At 40.6% G+C, this 19,920-nt stretch overlaps 1 protein-coding gene across 1 annotated transcript in view; it reads right to left on the reverse strand.

The window, feature by feature from the left end:
* LRMDA (leucine rich melanocyte differentiation associated) overlaps nt 1–19,920 on the reverse strand; it is a 685,645-nt gene that overhangs the window by 17,048 nt on the left and 648,677 nt on the right. The window contains exon 5 of the mRNA XM_058188088.1: nt 11,248–11,374. Within this exon, the coding sequence (XP_058044071.1) occupies nt 11,248–11,374 (127 nt within the window). The remainder of the gene's footprint in view (nt 1–11,247; nt 11,375–19,920) is intronic.

Genomic DNA, 19,920 nt, shown 5'->3' on the forward strand with positions numbered 1-19,920 from the left:
TCAGCAGTTTTAGAGTTATGGGTGACACGGGAGTAGCCATGTTGCTCGAACCACAGTTGGCATCTTATAGATACAAGGGTCACATAATTTCTTTTCTACTCACCTTTGGAAATGGCTTGTTAGCTGTTTTTCAAGTATCAGAAACCTTTGGATCAACTAGTCTGAAAATACTGGGTGAGTTCTTTAGCGAAATACGTTTTAAATAAAAGTTTAAGGATTTTTTTTAAAAAATGGAACAAACAGCAAAAGATTGATTAAAGGTAAAGGTAAAGGTTCCCCTCGCACATACGTGCTAGTCGTTGCCGATTCTAGGGGGCGGTGCTCATCTCCGTTTCAAAGCCGAAGAGCCAGCACCATCCGAAGACGTCTCTGTGGTCATGTGGCCGGCATGACTCAATGCCAAAGGCTCACGGAACACTGTTACCTTCCCACCAAAGGTGGTCCCTATTTTTTCTACTTGCATTTTTACATGCTTTTGAAACTGCTAGGTTGGCAGAAGCTGGGACTAGTAACGGGAGCTCACCCCATTACCCGGAAGCTCTAGGGATTCGAACTGCTGAACTGCCGACCTTTTGATCGACAAGCTCAGCTGTCTTAGCCCTTGAGCCACCGCATACCTTAAAAGGTTGATTAGAACTCTCATTTTTGAAAGTTACCAGTTGACTAAGGACCCAGATTAAATTTGAAATAAGATTTTGAAATTGATTACTAGAATGCTTTCCTTGCCAAAATGCTTTTGTTTTGAATACCTTCGAAAAACAAACAAACATCAGATGGGACTTTGAAAATTGGGACACCGGAGAGAACCAGAAGAAAAAAAAAGATTACGATTAAGGGTGAGGAACACTTAAATTACTCAGACAAAACGACACAAAAATTTTTTAACGTTTGGTATACAGAAGGATATTTTTTGAACAATGAAGCCAGTATTTAATTTTAAGAATATCTGCTGCCATAGATAGATTGTGTTTAAAAGATGTTATGGAAGAGGAACAAGTTTTACTGGTAAAGACTCAGACCGATCTGAAAATGGACTTTAAGAAGACTACAAGAATTATATGGAAAAAGATACTTGAGTAGACATATAAAAAAAAAAATCCCAGCAAATGCCTTAATAATTAAAAGGGTTATACAAACAATAAATGAAGCAATCAATCATTCTCTTGGGTCATAGTTTTTTGTCTAGTTGTGTAACTTAGCTACAGGACAGCAGCTACTTCACTTAAATTGATCTGAAAGAAGCTATGTAGGATCTGGGTGGGAGACGATCAGGAAAATCCCTGCCTAATAAACTAGAATCAGAATTCCAGAAGAAGGCAATTGCAAAGCACTGATGTCAAGGAAACGTCATGGATGTTTTCTACCAAGCTTATCAAACATAGACTTTGATCCAAATGAGATTTTTATTGTGGATATTCTGGAAATATTTGCTGAAAATGCAAATTATATATAAGAAAACCCTCTTGTTTGGAGAATACTTAGAGCATTCCTATTGACAGTGGTTGGCAGGAAAGAGTTGTATTCCTTTACAAACAGGAGAATGGACTTGGCATTCTACATCAAAATGGATGCTCTCTCTCTCTCTTCGTCCCTCTCTCTTTCCCTCCTTCTCTCGTTCCCTCCCCCTCCCTCACTTCCCGCACTCTCCCTACCTCCCTTTCTCCCTCCTTCTCTTTCTCTCCCTCTCTCTCTATCCTTCCTCCTTTCTCTCCCCTCTCTCTCCCTCACTCCCTTCCCCCCTCTCCCTCCCTCTCTTTCCCTCCCTCCCTTCTTCTTCTCTCTCTCCCTCCTTCTTCCTCTCTCTCTCTCCCTCCCTGCTTCTCTCTCCCTCTTTTCCTCTCTCTCTCTTTCCCTCCCTTCTTTTCTCTCCCCCTCCCTCCCTCTCCCCTCTCCCTCTTTCTCTCTACTCTCCCTCCTCCTCTGCACCTGTTACTCACTGCTGGTACTCCTGTACATGCTTCTGCAGAACGAGGGCACAGCTCTAAATAATTATGTCAGCGAAATGACAAGTGCAGGAACAGAGATGAATAATTACAAAGCCGAGACATAATTAAGCAACTTTGACTGTCGTATTCTTGAGCTGTCATTCTGATGTGAAGAGCTGTCAGACACAGCAACATACTTCACACCGGACAGGCCTCTTCTACTTTGATCAACCCTTATGCCAGAAAAAAAAAAGAGCTTGTGGTACGGTCATTAATTGAAGCTCCCTTGTTTGGCACAATGCCCCTTGCCTAGCAAGACTTGCAGGCTCTCTTTTTATTTTTATTTTAAGTCAAGCATCAGACGGATGTTCAATATTTTGACATTTCTAAATATAAACATCGCTGGGTAATGAAGTTCAACTCATTTCACACAGCAAGAGAAAGCCGGGCATTGCTAAGTTAAGCTGTTTTCTAATGAACGGAGCTGTACCTTCCCCATCATGACAGTCCCATCACAAACAGACTTGAAGCTACAAAAGATGAAATGAAGCAAAGGGAAAAGCATTCCGCTAAGAAAACATAAAATAAAAGAAGAGAATTAAAAAACAAAAAAAAATCAGAGGAAGGCAGGGAGTTAGGCAAAATTAAATATTTATCGTTTCCTCAAACGTCGGGTGTTTGCTCGTTACTTTTGCATATAAGTAAACATAAGCCAGTTGAAGGAAAAATATTCTGCCTTGTGTCTCATTCTCCCTGTTGCTTTTAGAGAGGATAAGGTGCTCTCTAAAGATCCTGACGTCAAGAGTGAAATGAACGCACTTCTTGTGGAGTAACCCTGCTCTTGTGTCGGCACTTCCCCCACCCCTTCTGAACATGTTCTCGGCTGCCAATGTAGCGCCATAAAATTAGACTTAAATTTAGACACTTTGTGAAAATAGACTAAAGGCAACGCGGAGTTCAAAAAAAGCACAGTTCGGTGTCAAGCCAATTAATGTTTTCAAGAATACTTCATTTTTCCCTCTGATAATTATTTGTGTACCAAAACTCACAAATTCCTCTCAACGCCCATGTTTCTATGTAGACGTAGATTTAAAATATAGGGACGCGGTGGCTCAGGGGCTAGGACATTGAGCTTGTCGCTCAAAAGGTCGGCAGCTCAGCGGTTCGAATCCCTAGTGCTGCCGTGTAATAGGGCGAGCTCCCGTTACTTGTCCCAGCTTCTGCCAACCTAGCAGTTTCGAAAGCATGTAAAAATGCAAGTAGAAAAAATAGGGACCACCTTTGGTGGGAAGGTAACAGCGTTCCGTGAGCCTTTGACGATGAGTCATGCTGGCCACATGACCATGGAGATGTCTTTGGACAGTGCTGGCGCTTCGGCTTTGAAATGGAGATGAGCACCGCCCCCTAGAATCGGCAACAACTAGCACGTATGTGCGAGGGGAACCTTTACCTTTACCTTTCAGATTTAAAATGAATACGGATCTAATGAGGAATGAGGTAAACAACCCCAACCAGTCAATCGTTACTGGAGGTCTTAGACCAGCATAAAGTAATAACCTTTTTCTTTTTTTAACCGTAAAGTCATGTTCTACAATGAAGTCAATTAAGGTGTAAGAATATGGTCAGGGAGAAACAGACTGCACTATTGTAGTATTGAAATCCTACTGGCAGCAGAACAAATATGGACATTTTATGCAGTGGTGGGATTCCAAATCTTTTCCTACCAGTTCTATGAGAGAGCTCTTTGCACGTGCATGCGGGAGCACTCAAAGACCGCCCTCGGTGTCAACGCTGGTGAGCTGAGCTGTTGTTTAGCTCAGCTGAAGCACGGAAACACAACAGTGATTGGTCTCATTCGAGACAATGACGAATCCGCATATAGACGAGAGGTCGAACGACTAGCCTTGTGGTGCAACCAAAACAATCTGGAACTGAACACACTCAAAACCGTAGAAATGGTGGTAGACTTTAGGAAAAACCCTTCCATACTTCCACCTCTCACAATACTTGACAACACAGTATCAACAGTAGAAACCTTCAAATTTCTGGGTTCTATCATATCGCAAGATCTCAAATGGACAGCTAACATCAAAAACATCATTAAAAAAGGACAACAAAGAATGTTCTTTCTGCGCCAACTCAGTAAGCTCAAACTGCCCAAGGAGCTGCTGATCCAGTTCTACAGAGGAATTATTGAGTCTGTCATTTGCACCTCTATAACTGTCTGGTTCGGTTCTGCAACCCAATAAGTAAACATAAGCCAGTTGAAGGAAAAATATTCTGCCTTGTGTCTCATTCTCCCTGTTGCTTTTAGAGAGGATAAGGTGCTCTCTAAAGATCCTGACGTCAAGAGTGAAATGAACGCACTTCTTGTGGAGTAACCCTGCTCTTATGTCGGTACTTCCCCCACCCCTTCTGAACATGTTCTCGGCTGCCAATGTAGCGCCATAAAATTAGACTTAAATTTAGACACTTTGTGAAAATAGAGTAAAGGCAACGCGGAGTTCAAAAAAAGCACAGTTCCGTGTCAAGCCAATTAATGTTTTCACGAATACTTCATTTTTCCCTCTGATAATTATTTGTGTACCAAATCTCACAAATTCCTCTCAACGCCCATGTTTCTATATAGACGTAGATTTGAAATATAGGGATGCGGTGACTCAGGGGCTAGGACATTGAGCTTGTCGATCAAAAGGTCAGCAGCTCAGCGGTTCGAATCCCTAGTGCTGCCGTGTAACGGGGTGAGCTCCCGTTACTTGTCCCAGATTCTGCCAACCTAGCAGTTTCAAAAGCATGTAAAAATGCAAGTAGAAAAAATAGGGACCACCTTTGGTGGGAAGGTAACAGCGTTCCGTGAGCCTTTGACGTTGAGTCATGCTGGCCACATGACCATGGAGACGTCTTCGGACAGCGCTGGCTCTTTGGCTTTGAAACGGAGATGAGCACCGCCCCCTAGAGTCGGCAATGACTAGCATGTATGTGCGAGGGAAACCTTTACCTTTACCTTTCAGATTTGAAATGAATACGGATCTAATGAGGAACAGGGGTAAACAACCCCAACCAGTCAATCGTTACTGGAGGTCCTAGACCAGCATAAAGTAATAACCTTTTTCTTTTTTTAACCGTAAAGTCATGTTCTACAATGAAGTCAATTAAGGTGTAAGAATATGGTCAGGGAGAAACAGACTGCACTATTGTAGTATTGAAATCCTACTGGCAGCAGAACAAATATGGACATTTTATGCAGTGGTGGGATTCCAAATCTTTTCCTACCGGTTCGATGAGAGAGCGCTTTGCACGTGCATGTGGGAGCACTCAAAGACCGCCCTCGGTGTCAACGCTGGTGAGCTGAGCTGTTGTTTAGCTCAGCGGAGGCACGGAAACACAACAGTGATTGGTCTCATTCGAGACAATGACGAATCCGCATATAGACGAGAGGTCGAACGACTAGCCTTGTGGTGCAACCAAAACAATCTGGAACTGAACACACTCAAAACCGTAGAAATGGTGGTAGACTTTAGGAAAAACCCTTCCATACTTCCACCTCTCACAATACTTGACAACACAGTATCAACAGTAGAAACCTTCAAATTTCTGGGTTCTATCATATCGCAAGATCTCAAATGGACAGCTAACATCAAAAACATCATTAAAAAAGGACAACAAAGAATGTTCTTTCTGCCCCACTCAGTAAGCTCAAACTGCCCAAGGAGCTGCTGATCCAGTTCTACAGAGGAATTAGTGAGTCTGTCATTTGCATCTCTATAACTGTCTGGTTCGGTTCTGCAACCCAACAAGAAAAACACAGACTTCAGAGGATAATTAGAACTGCAGAAAAAATAATTGCTACCAACTTGCCTTCCATTGAGGACCTGTATACTGCACGAATCAAGAAGAGGGCCGTGAAAATATTTGCAGATCCCTCGCATCCTGGACATAAACTGTTTCAACTCCTACCCTCAAAACGACGCTATAGAGCACTGCACACCAGAACAACTAGACACAAGAACAGTTTTTTCCCAAAGGCCATCACTCTGCTAAACAAATAATTCCCTCAACACTGTCAGACTATTTACTGAATCTGCACTACTATTAATCATTTCATAGTTCCCATCACCAATCTCTTTCCACTTATGACTGTATGACTATAACTTGTTGCTGGCAATCCTTATGATTTATATTGATATATTGATCATCAATTGTGTTGTAAATGTTGTACCTTGATGAACGTATCTTTTCTTTTATGTACACTGAGAGCATATGCACCAAGACAAATTCCTTGTGTGTCCAATCACACTTGGCCAATTAAAAAAAAAAATTCTATAGAAATTCTATAGAAATTCTATAGAAAATTCTATTCTATAGAAATCCACTCTGCCGCGCAAATCAGCTGAGCTAAACAACAAGGGAATATAGGACAGGGAACGGTGGGGGCTGGAGGGCGGGGCCAGCCAGAGATGATATTTGCCAGTTCTCTGAACTACTCAAAATTTCCACTACCGGTTCGCCCGAACCAGTCCAAACCGGCTGAATACCACCTCTGGTCTTATGTATCTGAACATACCTGATGTTGCATCAAACATTTCTACAAAGCATGATTTATTACAGAAGCGATGGTGTCTGTAGACCTTCCCAAAGTCAACTTTGCTATGGATTCTTTTACAGCTGTAGCCTCATAACCTCAAAAATGGTCCAGAAGCTGCAACCGGTAAGAGAAGGACCTGCCCCATTCTAAGATGAGTGACATCTTAGGATTTCAAAGCTCACTTTCTTCAAATAATATCCAAATTATGCACAGTTTCCAGAGACCTGGAGAGATTATTCTCATGGTCGGTTTGTCTTACAGTGTGCAAATCCAGGAACAAAATCTTGCAGACCTCTCTCTTGAGAAAATCTTCTTTTAGAGGACAACTGAAGACTATTCTGCTAATTCAGGCATTTATAGGATAGTAGCTACTCTAGGAGAGGGACGCAGTGGCTCAGGGGTTAGGACGTTGAGCTTGTCAATTGAAAGGTTGGCAGCTCAGTGGTTCGAATCCCTAGTGCTGCCATGTAACGGGGTGAGCTCCCGTGACTTGTCCCAGCTTCTGCCAACCTAGCAGTTTCGAAAGCACGTAAAAATGCAAGTAGAAAAAATAGGGACCACCTTGGTGGGAAAGTAACAGCGTTCCGTGTGCCTTTGGCATTGAGTCATGCCGGCCACATGACCATGGAGATGTCTTCGGACAGTGCTGGCTCTTCGGCTTTGAAACGGAGATGAGCACCGCCCCCTAGAGTCAGCAACGACTAGCACGTATGTGCAAGGGGAACCTTTACCTTTTTAGCTACTCTAGAGTCAGTTTGTTTTTCGGAGCTGGACAAATTTTGTTTTGAAGTTTGGCTTCTTCTTTCTAAAGATGGGACTTTTTTTTTTTTTTTTTTGTATGGCTGATGGTTTCTAAATGTTTTGTAAACTTTTCTGAGCCAAGATTAGTAATATGGGGCTGCCATAATGATAATCATTAGAGTACTTACAGTCATCCTAGCAACAACTTCCAGAGTAGTCAGTATGGCAGATGTAAGGATTTACACATACAGATTTTATGCAACAAATCATTTTAACAGATTCAAGCCAACTCCAGACTTTTCTCAGATCAACCAACATATAATAAAGCATAATAATAATAATTCTACTGAACACAAAGAGGCATTTGCTCATGATACCTAAAATGCTTACAAAAGGTAATAGATTAGCTAAGACCTAGCAATTCCACAGCAAGCAATTTGAGAAAAACCTACCCAAAACATTAAACTGGAACTGAGCACTAAAAGGATTGGAGAAATAAATACATGTTTCAGAGATTTAGGGTTTAGCAGATAACTAATTCAAAAATGATATTGTTTACAATGTGGAATGGAATGATTGGAAAAAGCCGCAAGACTTCAGATTACCCAGTGAGTTTTAAAAATCTTCTCTTTGACAATGGATTTAAGAAAGAGACTATAAATTAGAAACTGTCCTTAAACTCACTTCTTTCCTTGATTAAGATCCCTTTAAAAGAGCTTATGTGTCAACCAGGTTGAAAACTTTCAGATACAGTATTCAGATTTAAAATAGGGTGATATTAGTACATTGGGGCTTGATGTCCACTGTTATAAAAATATAGCAGTTATAATTTGCTATCACTACCAAAGAGGAGTGATAATATCTATAATATCTGCCTGTTGCAAGATTTAGGAATGGAAGAAGCCATTTGCTAAAAGCAAACAATTTCACTTATTAACGAAAGTTCATTTATACTATAAATTCAATTGCCAGAACCAACCCCAACCACAGCAAACTTTGATCATAGCCTGATCTATCATTACTACAATGGATTCGGTCCTGTGAACTCTGCACAGAGCTCAAAAGACACCAAGACGAAGGCGAATCTAACCTATACATCCACTACCACGCTGACTGTATAAAAAGTAAAACCTACAATCAATTGCCCAACATCCAACCCTCCATCACCCAAAACACCCAACCATCCCTCATACAGAACTTTCAACCACCCGTCATCCAAAACTAGGTACGCACACCCCTTATTACCAACCACTACTGAACTTAAACGCAAACTAATAAATGCAAGAAGCATTGTAAACAAAATGCCTGAATTTCTCCTCTTATTAAATACTGGTACATTTGACATTATATTTGTCTGTGAAACATGGCGAAACTCATCCCTCCCTGACTCCATCATCTCAGTAAGAGAATATCATGTTTTCCAGGCGGATCGTGAAACCCACAGGGGAGGTGGAGTAGCTATCTTTTACAAAAAGTTACTAAATCTAAAAAATATTCAAGTTGCACAAAAACTCGCTCTTCCAGAAACTATCGTCTGCTAACTGTCCTTTAATATCACACTTTGCTTCTTACTATGTTACACAGCCCCCGACTAGGACATCGCACATGCGAACAAGTTAACCACACTACATGAGGGTTAAGAATATTTTAAGACAGTAGTAAAGTGTGAGCCCAATTGTCTAATAAGAACTATTAAAGGATTAATAGAAATGAGGATTAATTGTCTTCTTGCCTCTTCTTACAGGTAGTCCTCAACTTATGACCACAATTGAGCCCAAGATGTATGTTGCCATCTGAGACAATTGTTAAGTGAGTTTTGCCCCATTTTACGACCTTCCTTGCCACCGTCATTAAGTGAATCACTGCAATTGTAAAGTTAGGAACACGGCTGTTAAGTGAATCTGGCGTCCTTGTAGACTTTGCTTGTCAGAAGGTCACAAAAGGGGATCCCGCAACCCCGGCAAACTGCAACCGTCATAAATACGAATCAGTTGCCAAGGTTCCAAATTTTGATCACGTGACCATCAGGATGCTACAACAGTTGTAAGTGTGAAAAATGGTCATAACCAGAGGTGGGATTCACTTCCCTTCCTTATCGGTTTGCAAATGTGAGCGGACGCACCACCTCTGCACATGCGCACGGCCTTCTGCGCATGCGCAGTAGTCGTGCATTATGTTTGGGTAGGTAGGCAGAGTCTCCCAAGGTTGCTGCTACCGGTTCGTGCAATCCGGACAGAACCGGCTGAATCCCACCACTGGATAAGTCACTTTTTTCAGCTCCGTTGTCACTTTGAATGGTCACTAAAGGAACCATTGTAAAGTTGAGGTCTACCTGTACAAACCATAGGCGTATTTGTCCACAGTGTACAGAAGTTGAAATAAATAAATAGTACTACTATTTATAGCACTTTCAATAGACGTTGAAATAAATACACTACTAAATCCAAGAATGAGTAAATGAGCAGAAGCATAATTTTTGCCAATTCTTCCTCCTGCCCGGCTCTCAGAGTTTTCCCACTTCTCAAAAGCAGGTTAAGAGGTAACACAAATCAGCAAATTAAAAAAAAACAACAAACCCAAAGAAAACTAAATCTGAGAAAGTAATATTTGCTGGTTTCTGGATTTCACCCAGCAAATTATTTTTTAAAACGATATAGACGAGAGGTCGAACGACTAGCCTTGTGGTGCAACCAAAACAATCTGGAACTGAACACACTCAAAACCGTAGAAGTGGTGGTAGACTTTAGGAAAAACCCTTCCATACTTCCACCTCTCACAATACTTGACAACATAGTATCAACAGTAGAAACCTTCAAATTTCTGGGTTCTATCATATCGCAAGATCTCAAATGGACAGCTAACATCAAAAACATCATTAAAAAAGGACAACAAAGAATGTTTTTTCTGCGACAACTCAGTAAGCTCAAACTGCCCAAGGAGCTGCTGGACCAATTCTACAGAGGAATTATTGAGTCTGTCATTTGCACCTCTATAACTGTCTGGTTCGGTTCTGCAAACCAACAAGAAAAACACAGACTTCAGAGGATAATTAGAACTGCAGAAAAAATAATTGCTACCAACTTGCCTTCCATTGAGGACCTGTATACTGCACGAATCAAGAAGAGGGCTGTGAAAATATTTGCAGATCCCTCGCATCCTGGACATAAACTGTTTCAACTCCTACCCTCAAAACGACGCTATAGAGCACTGCACACCAGAACAACTAGACACAAGAACAGTTTTTTCCCGAAGGCCATCACTCTGCTAAACAAATAATTCCCTCAACACTGTCAGACTATTTACTGAATCTGCACTACTATTAATCGTTTCATAGTTCCCATCACCAATCTCTTTCCACTTATGACTGTATGACTATAACTTGTTGCTGGCAATCCTTATGATTTATATTGATATATTGATCATCAATTGTGTTGTAAATGTTGTACCTTGATGAACGTATCTTTTCTTTTATGTACACTGAGAGCATATGCACCAAGACAAATTCCTTGTGTGTCCAATCACACTTGGCCAATAAAAAAATTCTATTCTATTCTATTCTATTCTATTCTATTCTATATCAATGACATAGCTGTTGCTTGGAAAGTGAGCACTAACCTCTAAAATTAACATGACTTGGTGGATTAAAGGTGATCAAAACAAGGTGATAAATGTTATAAAGTCAACTGCATACACGGCGAACATTAATTTCGGTACAAAGTAAATGTAATAAATGTATGCAACAAATTGATTTTTTCCCCCTCACAGATACCGCAAATTCTTGCTGACGGTCACCAATTCCTTAAATGACCACACGCAACATAATCAAAAGAACAAAGCGGTTGAAAAAAAGAGAAGGCCAACTTTAGCCAGTTGAATAAAACGTGGACATTCGTTCTTGCCGTCTAGCTTTATTTTCAGATGAGGAACAAAGCCAGGCAAAAAAAAGTTGAAACCGAGTTGTCTCCATTCACACAAATGCCATTTTGAGTGGCTTACCTTCTTATCCGGGGGCTTCACGACTTTCATAAAGGCTCCCCTCACAAGGGCCTCTTCACGTTCCTTGCTGCTGACTTTTCGAGAATCCAGGAACTTCAGGTTGGTTAATTTATGCAGGACAAAATGCCTAATAAAACAAAGAAATATAGGTTTCAGAGGTCAGGAAATTCTTTCAACTTAAAATGTCATTTTCCCAGTTAAAGTATTTAAGATGAGTGTATTTTATGACGGATCTCTATTTCAATAGCCAGCCAGCCTTCCTTCCTTCCTTCCTTCCTTCCTTCCTTCCTTCCTTCCTTCCTTCCTTCCTTCCTTCCCTTCCCTTCCCCCTCCCTCCGTCTTTTTCTTTTCTTTTCTTTTCTTTTCTTTTCTTTCTTTCTTTTTTCTTTCTTTCTTTCTTTTTATTTATTTTTCCTTCATTCCTTCTTTTCTACCTTCTTTCTTTCCTCTTTCTCTCTTTCTCTTTTCTTTCTTTCCTTTCCATCTTTCCTCCTTCTTTCTTTCTTTTCTTTCTTTTTCTTTCTTTCTCTTTCTCTTTATTTATTTTTCCCCTTCATTCCTTCCTTTTTTCTACCTTCTTTCATTCTTTCCTCCCTCCTCCCTCTTCTTTTCTTTCTTTCTTTCTTTCTTTCTTTCTTTCTTTCTTTCTTTCTTTCTTTCTCTCTCTCTCTCTCTCTCTCTCTCTCTCTTTCTTTCTCTTCCTTCCTTCCTCTCTCTCTCCCCCTTCCTTCCTTCCTTTCTTCCTTCCTTCCTTCCTTCCTTCCTTCCTTCTTTCCTTCCTTCCTTTCTCTCTGCTTCAATAGGCAGCAATTCACGGAATAAACCATTTTATTCTTTCTTGCCACATTTTTCACAATCTTGTATATGATACATAATATTCAAAACTTCCTATAGGTTGAGTCTTTGCAAGCAAGCAACCAGTTTCCTGCCTGTACAGGAATAATCCTGATCCATACACCATTTTATCCACAGAAACTCTTCCATAATGTGGATGATTACATGGTTGTTCTATCACTATGCGGGTTGAAGCGTCGTGATGGCCAGTGCAACTGAGAATATTTAGCTAGGGTGGGTAAGAGCTAAAGAGACAGGAACTTCAACTGGAAAATCAGGCCTATCTTGAGTGAGGATGAGTTCAAAGCCAAGCCATTTCTGAGCAAACACGATGAGCAAGAAGAGTTTCCCTTCATTTCGTTCACAAAGGAAATGTGAACGCGAAGAAGGGCAACGGACCTTATAAACAAGATGCATCAAAACAAATCATACAAGACAAGAAGGATGTCTGTCCTGAGATGTGGGGCTTGCCACCGACATGGCTGGCTTCAGAAAACGGTTGGACCACTTTGAGAAGGTCCTAGGGATCAAGGGCTATTAGCTTTGATGACAGTGGGATTGCCTCTGAAGGCCATCAGCTGGGAGAACAGTGGGCCTATTTATGGAGAAGAGTTAGTTTGTGTAGGGATGCAGTGAGTCTCTTAACAACCATGGCAAAAAGGTCACAAAATCAGGTGACTCGCTTAACCCACCTTGCTTAGGAAATTCTGATCCCAGGGGTTTAAGCCGAGAACTACCTGTGTACCTTTTCCTCGTTAATTACTCTGTAATCCTCTTAAAATGCTGCACATGATTGTTCTATTAAGGTGGCACTAAAACAAAACATAACTACATTATTCATAAACCCGTACACCGACTGAAGAAACAGCCTCTCAATTTCCTGAGTCCTATCATGGATTTTAACCAAAAAGAAAAGAAAAAAAAATACGTGCCAAGTGTAACATCTCAAAAAGCCTTTATAACAAGTGTCCCAAAGACTCAATTTCTTCAGCTTTGCATGAACAAATAACTTTGGAATTAGGATTATGGTTATATTTTCTTCCAAGGTTGCTAAGGGCACAGCAGCAAACCTTTTCTGAGTGTAATCTTGCCTGCAGCAAAGATAAAAACTTGTGTGGGCTAACTTGGACCAAGATATTTTATTTATTACTCTTGATTTGTGTTTAAATGACTGCACTCATTATTTGTTGTGTTCTTTAAGCAGCAGGGTAACTGCCAGCATTTCATTATTCCTTCTTTTTCAACTAGACTTTTTTTTCCCCAAAATTTCCTTAGCTTGTCCATTCCTTTGCTAGTCAATAACACTCTTGAGACGATCTTGGATATCAGTCAAAACAAAAAAAAATCACTTGAGCAGCTGAGGGGAAAATAATTTTTTAAAAAAAAAATATCCACAGCAACAAAACAATCAAATGTTAAACAACCCCAGGAATCTTGAGAATGGAGGGTGGACAGGAAGTTAAAAAAAACAACAACATTTATAACAGATTCTTAAATTACCCCAAAATTAACCTCAGCTAAGTTTCTTCGGGGACATCATACGCGAGATAATCTTTTCCCTAGGATCTCTTTGGAATGTGCAAAACATTTCAACTTCAGAATAATTTTCCAAAACAGAACAAAACACACGGGTCATTTTGTGTGCTGCGGTTTCGGGTGATCTGACTGGACCGGGCATTGTGATTTGGCTTCTCTTTGCAACCCTCCTGATTTTTGTAGTCTTTTTCCAGCCTACTTTAGAGTGGCAAAAAACAGACACATGCCTGCTGCTATTGGATGAGACCAACATGCAGCAGTGTTTAAAAGACAGTTGCACCTCAACAGAGGAACACACAGAAGTTCATGCTCGCTTAATACATTTGCTTTATTTTCTTCCAAAAAAATAAAGCTATGACAGAACCTGCAGTGGTGGGAATTCAGCAGGTTCTGTCCGGTTTGGGCAAACTGGTAGTGACGACTGCAGTAGTCTCCGCCCACCTGCCCGGTTGTAATGCCGTCCTATTTTTCCATGTTTTGGAGGCCTTGCACATGTGCGGAAGGCACACACGTGAGCAAAGAGCATGCACGGAAGGCCGAGCATGCGTGGAAGGTGGCGCATGCGAAGCAAGCACTCACATTTGTGAACCGGTAGGGAAGGTAAGTAAATAGAATAGAATAGAATTTTTTATTGGCCAAGTGTGATTGGACACACAAGGAATTTGTCTTGGTGCATATGCTCTCAGTGTACATAAAAGAAAAGATACCTTCATCAAGGTACAACGATTACAACACAAATGATGGTCATAGGGTATAAAATAAACACTTAATGATGCAACACTTAATGATAATCATAGGGTACAAATAAGCAATCAGGAACAATCAATATCAATATAAATCATAAGGATTACCAGCAACAAAGTTACAGTCATAGTCATAAGTCATAAGTCATAAGGTCGAACGACTAGCCTTGTGGTGCAACCAAAACAATCTGGAACTGAACACACTCAAAACCATAGAAATGGTGGTAGACTTTAGGAAAAACCCTTCCATACTTCCACCTCTCACAATACTAGACAACACAGTATCAACAGTAGAAACCTTTAAATTTCTAGGTTCTATCATATCGCAAGATCTAAAATGGACAGCTAACATCAAAAACATCATCAAAAAAGGACAACAAAGAATGTTCTTTCTGCGCCAACTCAGTAAGCTCAAACTGCCCAAGGAGCTACTGATCCAGTTCTACAGAGGAATTATTGAGTCTGTCATTTGCATCTCTATAACTGTCTGGTTCGGGTCTGCAACCCAACAAGAAAAACACAGACTTCAGAGGATAATTAGAACTGCAGAAAAAATAATGGCTACCAACCTGCCTTCCATTGAGGACCTGTATACTGCACAAATCAAGAAGAGAGCCGTGAAAATATTTACAGATCCCTCACATCCAGGACATAAACTGTTTCAACTTCTACCCTCAAAACGACGCCATAAGCACTGCACACCAGAACAACTAGACACAAGAACAGTTTTTTCCCGAAGGCCATCACTCTGCTAAACAAATAATTCCCTCAACACTTTCAAACTATTTACTGAATCTGCACTACTATTAATCTTCTCATCGTTCCCATCACCAATCTCTTTCCACTTATGACTGTATGACTGTAACTTGTTGCTGGCAATCCTTATGATTTATATTGATATATTGACCATCAATTGTGTTGTAAATGTTGTACCTTGATGAACGTATCTTTTCTTTTATGTACACTGAGAGCATATGCACCAAGACAAATACCTTGTGTGTCCAATCACACTTGGCCAATAAAAATTCTATTATCTATTATAAGTGGTCATAAATAAGTCATAAATCCCACCCCTGCTTAAGAGACAAAAAAAGTGAAGCTGAATAAGAGATCCTTGATGCTCTCTGAGTTTGGTTGTTTTCTTGCAGAGGTTTCATTACCCAAATTAGGTAACATTACCAGAGAGGCAAGTTTTGTTGAATGCATAAGAGTGACATGATAGCAGAGTTCCAATATTTGAGGGGATGCCACAAAGAAGAGGGGGGCGGTCAACCTATTCTCCAAAGCACTCAAGGGCAGAACCATAAGAGATAGATGGAAACTAATCAAGGAGAGAACCAACCTAGAACTAAGGAGAAATTTCCTGACAGTGGGAACAATTATCAGTGGAACTGCTTGCCACCAGAAATTGTGGGCGCTCCATCCCTGGAGGTTTTTAAAAAGGAGACCGTACAACCATTTGTCTGAAAATGGTATATGATCTTCTGTTTGACCAGAGGGCTGGACTAGAAGACCTACAAGGTCCCTTCCAACACTATTATTCTGCTAGAAATCAAAGCTTAAATACAACATTTGAGGCAAGAGAAATCTTTTTAATAAGATTGGTGATACTTCTCAGCGATTTAAGATTTGCACTACTGGAGAAGTGCACAGAATCTTTTGTCTTCAAAAACTTCACAGTAGGTTGTTGTTGTTGTTTTGTCTTCACAGACTTCAACGGATAATTAGAACTGCAGAAAAAACAATTGCTACCAATCTGCCTTCCATTGAGGAGTCAAAAAGAGGGCTGTGAAAATATTTACAGACCCCCTCACATCCTGGACATAAATTGTTCCAACTTCTACCCTCAAAACAACAGTGCTGTAGGGCACTGCACACCAGAACAAAAAGACACAAGGACAGTTTTTTCCCCGAATGCCATCACTCTGCTAAACAACTAATTCCCAAAACACTGTCAAATAATTTACTAAGACTGTATTACTATTCTTCTTATCTTCCTTACTAGTATCAATCTCTTCCAGTGGTGGGATTCAGCCAGTTCGCACCACTTCGGGAGAACCGGTTGTTAACTTTCTGAGCAGTTCGGCAAACTGGTTGTTGGAAGAAATCATTAGGGCAGAGAACCGGTTGTTAAATTACTTGAATCCCACCACTGATCTCTTCCCACTTATAACTATAACCATGTTGCTTGTATCTTTCAATTATATTGTTTTTATTTCCTAGTACGATTTGTTTCCTAGTACGATTTGATGGCTTATTAGTAACCTTGACTGTCACTAAGTGTTGTATCTTTTTATTCTTGATGACTGTATTTTATTCTCCTTATGTACACTGAGAGCATATGCACCAAAGACAAATTCCTTGTATGTCCAATCACACTTGGCCAATAAAGAATTCTATTTTATTCTATTCTGAGGAACACACTTGGTTGATATTTGCTTTTTAGATCCTTCTTCAGTTTCCTCTAAAGTTTCTCTTAAGAACTGGAAGCTTAAAGCACTGACCCATACATGTTGTTTTATTCACACAAAAAAAGTGGACAGAACATGCCATGCTCTGGCATAAATCAACGTTAAAAAAACCCCAAAACCCGGCCCTGAAAGGTGATAATATCAACTCATCTCAAGTAGTTGCTATTTACAGCCAGGCATTGAGATATGAAACAGACTTACTGGAGACTGGGAAAGGAAATGCCAGATCCATTCCTGGCAGGAAACAGAAAGGTGATTGATAATGTTCCTCGCAAACGCCAAATTTATATAGACCATCATTCCAGAAATCAGCCTGATTCACAGGCATATAGAACTGGCTGCCTCACATATCCAGGGGCTGAAATATCAAGAGTGATCATTTCATAGGTTCATTTTTATATGTCTGAACTCCATAAATAAGAGTAGGGAACTGGGCAGTAATGGAACACTCAACTTTTCTCAAGAAAACGCTAAGAAGTCTTCTTCTTTTTTTAAAAGCCTGTCTAAACTCATTATTGGGTCCCTTCCAAGTTGGAGAAGCAAGTGGTCACCCTTTAATTAATTATTTAGTCCTTTGACAAGCAGACCAAACAAAAAAGACAAATCCCCCCCTACTTCGTCTAAAGATGGGGAGATTGTAAAAAGTCATCATGAAATCGTATATGCTCCCTGACCTAGGCTAAAATCCATTAGCAACCTGATCACAACATTCAGCCATGTCACTTCCACGATGGAATAACAGTCCCGTAAAAAAAAAAAAAATGAAGGGAGGCCTCTTTTTAAAGTGTAACAGTGTCCTGAGCCAGACAATTGTTCGGCATTGTTTGATATCTTGGGATATTGAAATATGCTCTCACACACATCTCTTAACTTCTCCAAACGGCCTTTTCAGCTGCTGTGGGCCTCTGATGTCTCTTATCTTTCAGGGGAAGACAATACCTCCTCTTGTGTTACTGTGCCAAAAGGGCCCAGAGTACAAGGGCTTCTTTCAAATCCGTGAACAGAAGGAAACAATATGTCAAGAGCAAAGCTTTTGGGAGGACTACAAACACCCACATCAATGGAAGGTGAAAAAAGATTAATATTCAGGTGCAGAAAACACGCAGGATTACCAAATCAGCAAAGGCCGAACGACATCGTGAAAGATGGCTTCGAGAAACGGGGCCGTCACGAAACTCCCGTGACAGATTCCGGCAGCCTCATGTCATCTCTTCGCCAACTTTGGGCCGAAGACTCACATTTGAACCTTTCGTGGCTCCATCAAAAGAAGATGTATCTTTGCAGCAGAACTATTAAGTCACGAAGGCTTTCCACAAGGCGGAGAATGTCTAAAATTCTGTCCCCGAAACAAAGAGAACAAGCGATTCTCACATCCCGGGAAACAGGAGTGAAGCATTGAATGGCAAATGGATGATGGACAGGAAAGCTTTCCCAGTCATCTTGGCAAGGCAGATGTTACACAAGAGAGGACAATGAAGTATGAAAGGCAATTAGCAACAGACATTAAAAGCCGCCTTGTCATCGGTGCCGATGCCTCTTGTATCATGATGTCATTTTGAGGGACAGAGAAGCAACTGACATCTGCAGCTGCTCTTCCTTTCCAATCCTTTCTCAAAGGCACTCAAATCCCCTCTGCCCGGGAGACAGGATCAGGGTCCCCATCTTTCCTCTTACAGAGGTTCATTGGGCAACCCCCTCTGGATTAAGACAACATGGAGTAGCATCATAGCTACCACTCCAAATCAGAAAGTCATCAAAAAGCCCAAATTAATTTCAGGTACATTTCCCAGGGATTCAGAAGTGGTGGAAGATCCAGTGTAATTCCTTTCAATCAATCAATCAATCAATCAATCAATTAATCAATCAATCAATCAGAATGGATCTGAAACTCGGAGGTCTTTTAGTCCAACCCCCTGCTCAAGCACAAGACCCTATACCATTACAGACAAGTGGCTGCCCAGTCTTTTCTTAAAAACCTCCAGGGATGAAACAGCCACAACTTCTGAAGGCAAGCTGTCCCACTGATTAATTGTCCTCACTGTCAGGAAGTTTCTCCTTAATTCCAGATTGCTTCTGTCCTTGATTAGTTTCCATCCATTGTTTCTTGCCTTGCCTTCTGGTGCTTTGGAGAATTGGTTGACCTCCCACTCTTCTTTGTGACACCCCCTCAAATACAGGAACACTGCTATCATGTCCCTCCTAGTCTTTCTTTTTCTCTAAACTGGCCCTACCCAATTCCTGCAACTATTCTTGGAACAGAGAGATTGAAAAGAGAAAGAGAGAAAGGAAAGAGAAATGAAAAAAAAAAAATAGGAAGAGGGGGGAAAAGGCAGATAAGAAGTTGGAGAAAAGTAAAGTAACAACAAAGAAGAAATGAATGCTGTAACAATCAGGACTGCTGTAAATGCATCACTAACATATATATTTTGATTTATGGAGCAGGGAATGAAAAACACAACTACTACTCCCTCATTTCTCCCTTCTCACATGCACTATGTATGGATACAGGACTAACCAGGATCAAACCACAAGCTCCATGCTTAAGTCAATATAGGAGAAGGTTGGAGAAATGGTCAATCGCAGGGGTCTCTAACCTTGGTCCCTTTAAGACTTGTGGACTTCAACTCCCAGAGTCCCTCAGCCAGCAAAGCTGAGGGACTCTGGCTGAGGAACTCTGGGAGTTGAAGTCCACAAGTCTTAAAGGGACCAAGGTTGGAGATCCTGGTCAATAGGATATGTAAACATCTAAATCAACTCTATAAGTGCATTTTCCACATAGAATCAGTTACAGTTGCATAAATTTACTAAAGACTCTATTCCCACACATGCAGCCTTAATCTATGAATACTATTTTCTCGTTCTTCTACTAGAAAACGGAGCATGGGTATTAAATAAAATAAACAGTGTATCTCCATTTGAAGACAAAACTGTAGTCTAAACACAACCCTAATTCTTATGAAAAACGAAAAGGCGGAAAAACCTCAAGAACACCCAAGAACAATATACATTCAGGCCTTGTAAATTTTATCCAGAGTTATTTGTCACTCCAGATCTCTTTACTGTGATGTATGGCTTCGGTTACGGGGTTA

This window comes from Ahaetulla prasina, chromosome 6 (assembly GCF_028640845.1).
Source record: "Ahaetulla prasina isolate Xishuangbanna chromosome 6, ASM2864084v1, whole genome shotgun sequence".
In the NCBI taxonomy this organism is placed as follows: Eukaryota; Metazoa; Chordata; class Lepidosauria; order Squamata; family Colubridae; genus Ahaetulla; species Ahaetulla prasina.